The sequence below is a fragment of the Scyliorhinus torazame genome, chromosome 2 (genome assembly GCF_047496885.1).
Source record: "Scyliorhinus torazame isolate Kashiwa2021f chromosome 2, sScyTor2.1, whole genome shotgun sequence".
NCBI classification, from domain to species: Eukaryota; Metazoa; Chordata; class Chondrichthyes; order Carcharhiniformes; family Scyliorhinidae; genus Scyliorhinus; species Scyliorhinus torazame.
Genome location: NC_092708.1, coordinates 9649434 through 9662427, shown reverse-complemented (window position 1 = coordinate 9662427; position 12994 = coordinate 9649434). Strand labels below are relative to the sequence as shown.

At 57.5% G+C, this 12994-nt stretch overlaps 1 protein-coding gene across 10 annotated transcripts in view; it reads left to right on the top strand.

The window, feature by feature from the left end:
• tns1b (tensin 1b) overlaps positions 1-12994 on the top strand; it is a 1628779-nt gene that overhangs the window by 1242092 nt on the left and 373693 nt on the right. For all 10 annotated transcript variants that reach the window (XM_072468585.1, XM_072468574.1, XM_072468565.1 and 7 more), the window contains one exon: positions 3771-3893. In XM_072468585.1, the coding sequence (XP_072324686.1) occupies positions 3771-3893 (123 nt within the window). The remainder of the gene's footprint in view (positions 1-3770; positions 3894-12994) is intronic.

Here is a 12994-nt window from a genome sequence, read left to right as displayed (position 1 = left end):
GGGGATTGGGCACGGGACCGGGGATTGGGCGCTGACGGGGATTGGGCACGGACGGGGATTGGGCACGGACGGGGATTGGGCACGGACGGGGATTGGGCACTGACGGGTATTGGGCACGGACAGGGATTCGGGCGCGGACGGGGATTGGACACGGATTGGGACTGGGCACGGAATGGGGTTGGGCACGGACGGGGATTGGGAACGGACGGGGATTGGGCATGGACGGGGATTGGGCACGGACGGGGACTGGCGCTGACGAGGATTGGGCACGGACGGGGACTGGCGCTGACGGGGTTTGGGCACGGACGGGGATTGGGCACGGATGGGGATTGGGCACGGGACGGGAATTCGGCACGGGCGGGGACTGGCGCTGACGGGGATTGGGCACAGACGGGGACTGGGCGCTGACGGGGACTGGGCGCTGATGGGGATTGGGCACGGACGGGGATTGGGCACGGACGGGAATTCGGCACTGGCGGGGACTGGCGCTGACGGTGATTGGGCACAGCCGGGGACTGGGCGCTGACGGGGACTGGGCGCTGATGGGGATTGGGCACAGACGGGGATTGGGCACGGGCATGGATTGGGCCACGGACGGGGACTGGGCACGGACGGGGATTGGCGCTGACCGGGATTGGGTGATGACGGGGATTGGGCACAGACGGGGATTGGGCACGGGCATGGATTGGGCACGGACGGGGATTGGCGCTGACCGGGATTGGGCGCTGACGGGGGACTGGGTGCGGACGGGGATTGGGCACGGACGGGGATTGGGCACGGAAGGGATTGGGCACGGACGGGGATTGGTGCTGACGGGGATTGGGCGCTGACGGGGACTGGGTGCTGACGGGGATTGGGCACGGACGGGGATTGGGCACGGACGGGGATTGGGCGCTGACGGGGACTGGGTGCTGACGGGGACTGGGCACGGACGGGGATTGGGCAGGGCTGGGGATTGGGTGCTGACGGGGATTGGGCACGGACGGGGACTGGGCACGGACGGGGATTGGGCACGGACGGGGATTGGGCATGGACGGGGATTGGCGCGGACGGGGATTGGGCGTGGACGGAGATTGGGCACGGACCCGGATTGGGCGAAGACGGGGATTGGGCGCTGACGGGATTGGGCACGGACGGGGATTGGGTGCTGACGGGGATTGGGCATGGACGGGGAATGGGCACGGACGGGGATTGGGCACGGGACGGGGATTGGCGTTGACGGGGATTGGGCACGGCCCGGGGATTGGGCACGGCCGGGTATTGGGCACGGACGGGGATTGGCGCTGACGGGGATTGGGCACGGACGGGGATTGGCGCTGACGGGGATTGGGCACGGCCGGTATTGGGCATGGACGGGGATTCGGCACGGATGGGGATTGGGCGAAGACGGGGATTGGGCACCGACGGGGATTGGGCACGGCCGGGTATTTGGGCACGGCCGGGTATTGGGCATGGACGGGGATTCGGCACGGATGGGGATTGGGCACGGACGGGGACTGGGCACGGACGGTGATTGGGCACGGACGGGGATTGGGCACGGACGGGGATTGGGCACAGGACAGGGATTGGGCACTGACGGCGATTGGACACGAACAGGGATTGGGCACTGATGGTGATTGGGGCACGGATGGGTATTGAGCATGGATGGGGATTGGGCACGGACGGGGATTGGCGCCAACGGGGATTGGGCGCTGACGGGGATTGGGCGCTAACGGGGATTTGGCGCGGGACGGGGATTGGGGCACGAACGGGGATTGGGCACGGACGGGGATTGGACATGGACAGGGATTGGGCACGGACGGGGATTGGGCATCGGACGGGGATTGGACATGGACAGGGATGGGCACGGACGGGGATTGGGCACGGACGGGGACTGGGCACGGACGGGAATTGGTGCTGACGGGGATTGTGCACGGACGGGATTGGGCACGAACGGGGATTGCTCACGGACGGGGATTGGACATGGACAGGGATTGGGCACGGACGGGGATTGGGCACGGACGGGGACTGGGCACGAACGGGGATTGCTCACGGACGGGGATTGGACATGGACAGGATTGGGCACGGACGGGGATTGGGCACGGACGGGGACTGGGCACGGACGGGATTGGGCATGGACGGGGACTGGGCACGGACGGGGATTGGTGCTGACGGGGATTGTGCACGGACGGGGATTGGCGCTGACGGGGATTGGGCGCTGACGGGGATCGAGCACGGACGGGGATTGGGCACGGACGGGTATTGGCGCTGACGGGGACTGGGCGCTGATGGGGATTGGGCACGGACGGGGATTGGGCACGGACGGGGATTGGGCACGGACGGGTATTGGCGCTGACGGGGACTGGGCGCCAACGGGGATTGGGCGCTGACGGGGATTGGGCGCTAACGGGGATTGGGCGCGGACGGGATTGGGCACGAATGGGGATTGGGCATGGACGGGGATTGGACATGACGGGGATTGGGCACGGACTGGGATTGGGCACGGACGGGGATTGGGCACGGGCGGGGACTGGGCACGGACGGGGATTGGCGCTGACCTGGGATTGTGCACGGATGGGGATTGGCGCTGACGGGGATTGGGCCGCTGATGGGGATTGGGCACGGACGGGGATTGGGCACGGACAGGGATTGGCGCTGACTGGGATTGTGCACGGATGGGGATTGGCGCTGACGGGGATTGGGCGCTGATGGGGATTGGGCACAGACGGGATTGGGCACGGACGGGGATTGGGCACGGACGGGTATTGGCGCTGACGGGGATGGGCACGGACGGGGAGATGGCTGCCCCCGCGCAAAGGTAATGTATTGCGCCGCCCGCGTATACTAGGGCATCCATTATGGCAGAGATGCTCAGAGGTCTGTGAGTTCCCAGACAGGCCCCGCTCGGTGTGTGGAAGAACCCTGCGGCACAAACGTTCAGGACGACCATCACCTCGACAGCCATCGGAAGCGGGTGTCCCCCCCTCCCCCCCCCCCCCCCCCCCCCCCCCCCCCCCCCCGGTTCCAGGAGCGCCTGATCTGGCACTGGTGCCACACTGTCTCTCTGCTCAGCTCGAGTCAGCGGCGGCACGCTTGGTCCCGCAGATCCTCGTACACCAGGCGCTGCCGGTATCCACAAGGCCTGACGTGATGTCTCATTCCACCTCCTCCTCGGCCTGTTCGACGGCCAGGTCCCCAACCTCACCAACGGGCTCCTGCTTCTCTGGGAGCTGTTCCGTGATGCAGAGCGAGGCCAGCAGCGAGGGTTCAATTCCCGTACCGGCTGAGGTTATTCAGGAAGGCCCCGCCTTCTCAACCTTGCCCCTTGCCTGAGGTGTGGAGACCCTCCGGTTAAATCACCACCAGTCAGCTCCCCCCTCAAAGGGGGAATGCAGCCAGTGGTCATCTGGGGCTGGGGCCACTTTACTTTATTCCCCCCACAGCCCTCGCTCTGGCTGTCACAGCAACACAGACCCTGCTTCCACCTTGATCCTGGCCTGGGTAACCCAGCGTGGCCCTGGACCAGCTGAGATCATGTTGTCTTAGTCTCCAGGGATTGGTGTTGTATTGACCTCAGTGTCCACCCTGACGTGTGAAGCAAGCGTCTGTGGGGTGGGGGGGGCCTCCTAAGGGTCAGGAAATGTGGGAGAGGATTGGGGGGGCGGGGGGGAGAGGGGGGGGGGGGAGAACGGTGATAATTCTCCCTCCAGTGGTCAGTGTAGCAATAACAGCTGACGTTGCAATTGCGTCTGAAGGCTCTCGCTTCACCAGGGTGTGTTTTGCCACCGCAGGTGCTGGACTTTGGTTGGCCTGATCTCCACGCCCCTCCACTGGACAAGATCTGCAGCATCTGCAAAGCCATGGACACCTGGCTGAACTCTGATGCTCAGCATGTGGTGGTCATTCATAACAAGGTAAGGGCCCTTTTCACCTAAAACCCCACTGCTGCTGCTCTCTGCGCCTGGCCACCCAGTGACGGTGAACCCACTCAGCACAGAAAGAGTCCGGGCACCATCACCCACCTGCACTCGGTTAGCCAATAACATTGAAACTGGTTTAGCACCGTGGGCTAAACAGCTGGCTTGTAAAGCAGAACAAGGCCAGCAGCGCGGGTTCAATTCCGTACCGGCCTCCCCGAACAGGTGCCAGAATGTGGCGACTAGGGGCTTTTCACGGTAACTTCATTGAAGCCGACTTGCGACAAGAAGCGATTATTAAAACAGCGACTCCCACACTGTCCTTTATCCTTTCCTTTTCCATTGTTGTGTGTTTTAGATTCCCCAATTTTGCAGTTTTGTCCCGGCAAGATACCGACACATTCGATTCTGAGCAATCTGTGAGTTCCCACTCTTTCGAAATGTGTCAGTGTCTGAATCATCACCCAGGACCTTGACACTCTTCAAATTCTCCTGTTGAATTAGGCTTCACCTTGTTCTCCCTTTTAGAACTTTGACTAATCTTCAGAACCCATCGACCTTCATAAAAGATAAGGAGTGATCGAGAAAGTATGGCAGGCATCATCTTTGTGACACGAAGATGTCTCATCATTCCCGTGGCAACCTGGGACTTCAGCCTGTCAAATCCAGGGGTATTGGAGATTTGCTCTTTTGACAGCAGCGAAGGAGGCCATTTGGCCCATTGTCTGCACCGGCTCCCACAAGGGCAACCCCAAACCCCAGCTCGTCCCATTTCCCAGCCCCAGCTCCGAAGCCCTCTAAATTCATCACTTTCAAATATATATCAGGGGCTGGTTTAGCACAGGGCTAAATTGCTGGCTTTGAAAGCAGACCAAGGCAGGCCAGCAGCACGGTTTGATTCCCGTAACAGCCTCCCCGAACAGGCGCCGGAATGTGGCGACTAGGGCTTTTCACAGTAACTTCATTTGAAGCCGACTTGTGACAATAAGCGATTTTCATTTCATTTCATAGACCCAGCTCTCTTTTGAAACCTCCTGTGGAATCCGCCCCCACCACTCCCCCAGGCAGCGCATTCCAACCCCAACAAGTCTCTGAGTGACTCCTCATCTCACTCTGAGCTCTCTCGCTGACCATTTGGAAATTGCGACCCCGAATCACAGACACAGCAATTAGTGGAAACAGAATATCCTCCTTTACCCTGTCAAAATTGTTCAGAATTTTTGCACACCCCAATAAGGTCACCTCTTAATCTTCTCTGCCCCAAGGCGAACGCGCCCAATTTTCCAATCTTTCCCTGTGTCTAAAATTCCTCATTCCTGGCATCCTTTCAGCAAATCTCCTCTGCACTCTCTCCAGGGCTCTAACATCCATCCTTAAATAAGGTGCCCAGAACTGAACACAGTACTCCAAATGTGGTCTGACCAATGATTTTTAGAGGTCCAGCATCACTTCCTTGCTTTTATACTCTGCGCCACTATTTATAAATCCAAGGATGCTATAGGCCTTCTTCACAACTGTTTCAACTTGTCTGGCCACCTTCACAGAATTATGCACTTGAACCCCGAGGTCCCCCTGCTCCTGGACTCCCCTCATAGTTATACCATTGAGCCTGGTTTAGCACACTGGGCTAAATCGCTGGCTTTTAAAGCAGACCAAGCAGGCCAGCAGCACGGTTCAAATCCTGTACCAGCCTCCCCGAACAGGCGCCGGAATATGGCGACTAGGGACTTTTCACAGTAACAATACGAAAGGAAATGAAATGAAATGAAAATCGCTTATTGTCACAAGTAGGCTTCAAATGAAGCTACTGTGAAAAGCCCCTAGTCGCCACATTCCGGCACCTGTTCGGGGAGGCTGGTACGGGAATCGAACCGTGCTGCTGGCCTGCCTTGGTCTGCTTTCAAAGCCAGCAATTTAGCCCTGTGCTAAACAGCCCCCAAAATGCATTACCTGACATTTCGCTGTGTTGAAGTTCATCTGCCAGGTGTCTGCCCATTTGACCAACTTGTCAATGTCCCTCTGAAGTTGCTCAGCTTGTTCTGTTGTTGTCCTGTTACTGGATGAATACTCCAGGAAATAATACTAAAAGCAAAATGCTGCGGATGCTGTAAATGGGAAATAAAACCAGAAAGCTCTGGGTAAACTCAGCGGGTCTGGCAGAGTCCCTGGAGAGAGAAACAGGGTTAATGTACGGAGTCTGTGCGACTCTCTCTGGCCTTTTGAGCATTTCAATTCAGCTGGTAGGTGGCCTCTGTAAAACTGACTGGGAAGCTGCCCACCCCCCTAATCCCAACTCTCCCCTCACCCGGATTCTCTGATATGTGACTCCAGTCCCACACTAACGGAACGGACTAAATAGCCTCCTCCTTCTTCCATTTAACCTCTTTAAGCTATTGCGTGTTGTGCGTTGCCAAACATCTTCAGACCGCCTTATCTGGAATGACTGAATTCCTGTCTTCAGTTTTATTTTTCTCTGTCTGATCTCCTGTCTCACATTCCGGCGTTCCTGGGACTGAGTCCAAGTTGATCACATGACACACCTCTAGAAACTGTGTGGGGAAGAGCTTACCTGCAGTGGGATCAAGCTCATGTTGGACAGACAGAGTGTATAAATTAGATATACAAACCCACCATAAGCAGCTTCCGCCTGAAGTGTGGGTGAGTGGGAGAACGAGCCGTCAGAGTACCGTATACCACCCACCCGATAGCACAGTAATCCCCCTCAGTATCACCCTGTGTGCCCCAGTTCACTCCGGTCTTGTCGCGGTAATCTTATGTTACTAATAACCCAGAAAACATGCGCGAGATTTCAATTCACACAAAACCCATTCACGTACACGAGGTTATAATCAGGCTCAGTTCAAACCCATGGCAGCAGTTGGAGAATTTTTATTTTTTTTAAAATTTGTTTTTATTCAAAGTTTTTCAATAATTTTTACAAGCCACGACAGAAAGAAAACAACAAAAAGCACAGTAATAATTAAGAAAACAACTTGACAAATTAGCAAAACAAGGTGGGGTATCTGCCCTTTATAAATACAATCTATCTGCCACCCCCACCCACCCCCCGGTTGCTGCTGCTGCCGACATCCACCTAACGTTCCGCGAGAAAGTCAAGGAACGGTTGCCACCGCCTGGAGAACCCCTGCAAGGACCCTCGCAAGGCAAACTGCATCCACTCCAACCTGAGAAATCCCGCCATGTCACTCACCCAAGCCTTTACGCTTGGGGGCTATGCGTCCCTCCACATTAACAAGAGCCTTCTCCAGGCTACCAAGGAGGCAAAGGCCAGGACTCCGGCCTCTTTCGACTGCTGCACTCCCGGATCGTCCGATACCCCAAATATCGCTAACCCCCAGCTCGACTTTACCCGAGTATCCAAGACCTTGGACATAGCCTTTGGGAAGTCTTTCCAAAATTCTGTAAGTGCCGGGCATGCCCAGAACATATGGACATGGTTTGCTGGGCTCCCCGAACATCTCACACACCTGTCCTCCACCCCAAAGAGCTTACGCATTCTCGCCCTTGTCATATGCACCCAGTGCACCACCTTAAACTGAATCAGGCTAAGCCTGGCGCAAGATGAGGAGGAATTGACCCTGCCCAGGTCGTCAGCCCACAGGCCCTCATCCAGCTCCTCCCCCAGCTCCTCCTCCCACTTGCCCTTCAGCTCCTCCACCGAGGCTTCCTCAGCCTCCTGCAGCTCCTGGTCTATGTCCGATATCTTGCCATCCCCTACCCACACGCCCGAGACCACCCTGTCCTGTATCCTCCAGGCCGGTAGCAGCGGAAATTCCCCCACCTGCTTCCTCACGAATGCCCGAACCTGCAGGTACCTAAAGGTATTCCCCGGGGGCAACCCAAATTTCTCCTCCAGCGCCCTCAGACTAGCAAAAGTCCCGTCAATAAACAAGTCCCCCATCCTTTTGATACCCGCTCTGTGCCAGCTTAGGAACCCACCGTTCCTAAGCTGGCACAATTACTGGATTCCTAATTACTGGAGAGAATTCTTCGAGACAGGATCTACTCCCATTTGGAAGCAAATGGACGTATTAGTGAGAGGCAGCACGGTTTTGTGAAGGGGAGGTCGTGTCTCACTAACTTGATAGAGTTTTTCGAGGAGGTCACTAAGGTGATTGATGCAGGTAGGGCAGTGGATGTTGTCTATATGGACTTCAGTAAGGCCTTTGACAAGGTCCCTCATGGTAGACTAGTACAAAAGGTGAAGTCACACGGGATCAGGGGTGAGCTGGCAAGGTGGATACAGAACTGGCTAGGCCATAGAAGGCAGAGAGTAGCAATGGAGGGATGCTTTTCTAATTGGAGGGCTGTGACCAGTGGTGTTCCACAGGGATCAGTGCTGGGACCTTTGCTGTTTGTAGTATATATAAATGATTTGGAGGAAAATGTAACTGGTCTGATTAGTAAGTTTGCAGACGACACAAAGGTTGGTGGAATTGCGGATAGCGATGAGGACTGTCGGAGGATACAGCAGGATTTAGATTGTCTGGAGACTTGGGCGGAGAAATGGCAGATGGAGTTTAATCCGGACAAATGTGAGGTAATGCATTTTGGAAGGTCTAATGCAGGGAGGGAATATACAGTGAATGGTAGAACCCTCAAGAGTATTGAAAGTCAAAGAGATCTAGGAGTACAGGTCTACAGGTCATTGAAAGGGGCAACACAGGTGGAGAAGGTAGTCAAGAAGGCATACGGCATGCTTGCCTTCATTGGCCGGGGCATTGAGTATAAGAATTGGCAAGTCATGTTGCAGCTGTATAGAACCTTAGTTAGGCCACACTTGGAGTATGTTGTTCAATTCTGGTCACCACACTACCAGAAGGATGTGGAGGCTTTAGAGAGGGTGCAGAAGAGATTTACCAGAATGTTGCCTGGTATGGAGGGCATTAGCTATGAGGAGTGGTTGAATAAACTCGGTTTATTCTCACTGGAACGAAGGAGGTTGAGGGGAGACCTGATAGAGGTCTACAAAATTATGAGGGGCACAGACAGAGTGGAAAGTCAGAGGCTTTTCCCCAGGGTAGAGGGGTCAATTACTGGGGGGCATAGGTTTAAGGTGAGAGGGGCAAGGTTTAGAGTAGATGTACAAGGCAAGTTTTTTACGCAGAGAGTAGGGTGCCTGGAACTCGCTATCGGAGGAGGTGGAAGCAGGGACGATAGGGACACTCACTGTCTCCGATACCCGGAGCCCTCACTGTCTCCCATACCCGGAGCCCTCACTGTCTCCCATACCCGGAACCCTCACTGTCTCCGATACCCGGAGCCCTCACTGTCTCCCATACCCGGAACCCTCACTGTCCCCGATACCCGGAACCCTCACTGACTCCCATACACGGAGCCCTCACTGTCTCCCATACCCCGAACCTCACTGTCTCCGATACCCGGAGTACTCACTGTCTCCCATACCCGGAGCCCTCACTGTCTCCCATACCCCGAACCTCACTGTCTCCCATACCCGGAGCCCTCACTGTCTCCCATACCCGGAACCCTCACTGCATCCCATACCCAGAGACCTTATTGTCTCCCATACCCGGAGCCCTCACTGTCCCCGATACCCGGAACCCTCACTGTCTCCCATACCCGGAACCCTCACTGCCTCCCATACCCGGAACCCTCACTGTCTCCCATACCCGGAGACCTCACTGTCTCCCATACCCGGAGCCCTCACTGTCTCCCATACCCGGAATCCTCACTGTCTCCCATACCCGGAGCTCTCACTGTCTCCCATACCCGGAACACACACTGTCTCCCATACCCGGAACCCACACTGTCTCCCATACCCGGAACCCTCACTGTCTCCCATACCCGGAAACCTCACTGTCTCCCATACCCGGAACCCTCACTGTCTCCCATACCCGGAACCCTCACTGTCTCCCATACCCGGAACCCTCACTGTCTCCCATACCCGGAATCCTCACTGTCTCCCATACCCGGAGCCCTCACTGCCTCCCATACCCGGAACCCTCACTGTCTCCCATACCCGGAACCCTCACTGTCTCCCATACCCGGAACCCTCACTGTCTCCCATACCCGGAGCTCTCACTGTCTCCCATACCCGGAACCCTCACTGTCTCCCATACCCGGAATCCTCACTGTCTCCCATACCCGGAACCTTCACTGTCTCCCATACCCGGAACCCTCACTGTCTCCCATACCCGGAACCCTCACTGTCTCCCATACCCGGAACCCTCACTGTCTCCCACACCCGGAACCCACACTGTCTCCGATACCCGGAGCCCTCACTGTCACCGATACCCGGAACCCTTACTGTCTCCCACACCCGGAGCCCTCAGTGTCCCCGATACCCGGAACCCTCACTGTCTCCCATACCCGGAACCCTCACTGTCTCCCATACCCGGAACCCTCACTGTCTCCCATACCCGGAGCCCTCACTGTCTCCCATACCCGAAAATTCACTGTCTCCCATACCCGGAACTCTCACTGTCTCCCATACCCGGAACCCTCACTGTCTCCAATACCCGGAACTCTCACTGTCTCCCATACCCGGAGCCCTCACTGTCTCCCATACCCGGAGCCCTCACTGTCTCCCATACCCGGAACACTCAATGTCTCCCATACCCGGAACGCTCACTGTCTCCCATACCCGGAGTCCTCACTGTCTCCCATACCCGGAACACTCACTGTCTCCCATACCCGGAACCCTCACTGTCTCCCATACCCGGAGCCCTCACTGTCTCCGAAACCCGGAGCCCTCACTGTCTCCAATACCCCGAACCTCACTGTCTCCCATACCCGGAACCCTCACGGTCTCCCATACACGGAGCCCTCACTGCCTCCCATACCCGGAACCCTCACTGTCTCCCATACCCAGAACCTTCACTGTCTCCCATCCCCGGAACCCTCACTGTCTCCCATACCCGGAGCCCTCACTGTCTCCCATCCCCGGAACCCTCACTGTCTCCCATACCCGGAGCCCTCACTGTCTCCCATACCCGGAGTCCTCACTGTCTCCCATACCCGGAGCCATCACTGTCTCCCATACCCGGAACCCTCACTGTCTCCCATACCCGGAACCCTCACTGTCTCCCATACCCGGAGCCCTCACAGTCGCCCATACCCGGAACCTTCACTGTCTCCCATACCCGGAGCCCTCACTGTCTCCCATATCCGGAGCCCTCACTGTCTCCCATACCCGGAACCCTCACTGTCTCCCATACCCGGAGCCCTCACTGTCTCCCATACCCGGAACCTTCACTGTCTCCCATACCCGGAGCCCTCACTGTCTCCCATACCCGGAGCCCTCACTGTCTCCCATACCCGGAACCCTCACTGTCTCCCATACCCGGAACCCTCACCGTCTCCCATACCCGGAGCCCTCACTGTCTCCGAAACCCGGAGCCCTCACTGTCTCCAATATCCCAAACCTCACTGTCTCCCATACCCGGAACTCTCACTGTCTCCCATACCCGGAACCCTCACTGTCTCCCATACCCGGAACCCTCACAGTCGCCCATGCCCGGAGCCCTCACTGTCTCCCATACCCGGAATCCTCACGGTCTCCAATACCCCGAACCTCATTGTCTCCCAGACCCGGAACTCTCACTGTCTCCCATACCCGGAACCCTCACTGTCTCCCATACCCGGAACCCTCACTGTCTCCCATACCCGGAGCCCTCACTGCCTCCCATACCCGGAACCCTCACTGTCTCCCATACCCGGAACCCTCACTGTCTCCCATACCCGGAGCCCTCACAGTCGCCCATACCCGGAGCCCTCACTGTCTCCGATACCCGGAGCCCTCACTGTCTCCCATACCCGGAACCCTCACTGTCTCCCATACACGGAACCCTCACTGTCTCCCATACCCGGAACCTTCACTGTCTCCCATACCCGGAACCCTCACTGTCTCCCATACCCGGAGTCCTCACTGTCTCCCATACCCGGAACCCTCACTGTCTCCCATACCCGGAACCCTCACTGTCTCCCATACCCGGAACCCTCACTGTCTCCCATACCCGGAACACTCACTGTCTCCCATACCCGGAACCTTCACTGTCTCCCATACCCGGAGCCCTCACTGTCTCTGATACCCGGAACCCTCACTGTCTCCGATACCCGGAGCCCTCACTGTCTCCCATACCCGGAACACTCACTGTCTCCCATACCCGGAACCTTCACTGTCTCCCATACCCGGAGCCCTCACTGTCTCTGATACCCGGAACCCACACTGTCTCCGATACCCGGAGCCCTCACTGACTCCCATACCCAGAGCCCTCACTGTCTCTGATACCCGGAACCCACACTGTCTCCGATACCCGGAGCCCTCACTGTCTCCCATACCCGGAATCGTCACTGTCTCCCATACCCGGAGCTCTCACTGTCTCCCATACCCGGAACCCTCACTGTCTCCCATACCCGGAACCCTCACTGTCTCCCATACCCGGAACCCTCACTGTCTCCCATACCCGGAGCCCTCACTGTCTCCCATACCCGGAACCCTCACTGTCTCCCATACCCGGAACCCTCACTGCCTCCCATACCCGGAACCCTCACTGTCTCCCATACCCGGAACCCTCACTGTCTCCCATACCCGGAGTCCTCACTGTCTCCGATACCCGGAGCCCTCACTGACTCCCATACACGGAGCCCTCACTGTCTCCCATACCCCGAACCTCACTGTCTCCGATACCCGGAGTACTCACTGTCTCCCATACCCGGAGCCCTCACTGTCTCCCATACCCCGAACCTCACTGTCTCCCATACCCGGAGCCCTCACTGTCTCCCATACCCGGAACCCTCACTGCGTCCCATACCCAGAGACCTTACTGTCTCCCATACCCGGAACCCTCACTGTCTCCCATACCCGGAGCTCTCACTGTCTCCCATACCCGGAACCCACACTGTCTCCCATACCCGGAACCTTCACTGTCTCCTATACCCGGAACCCTCACTGCCTCCGATACCCGGAGCCCTCAGTGTCCCCGATACCCGGAACCCTCACTGTCTCCGATACCCGGAACCCTCACTGTCTCCCACACCCGGAGCCCTCACTGTCTCCCATACCCGGAACCCTCACTGTCTCCGATACCCGGAGCCCTCACTGTCTCCCATACTGG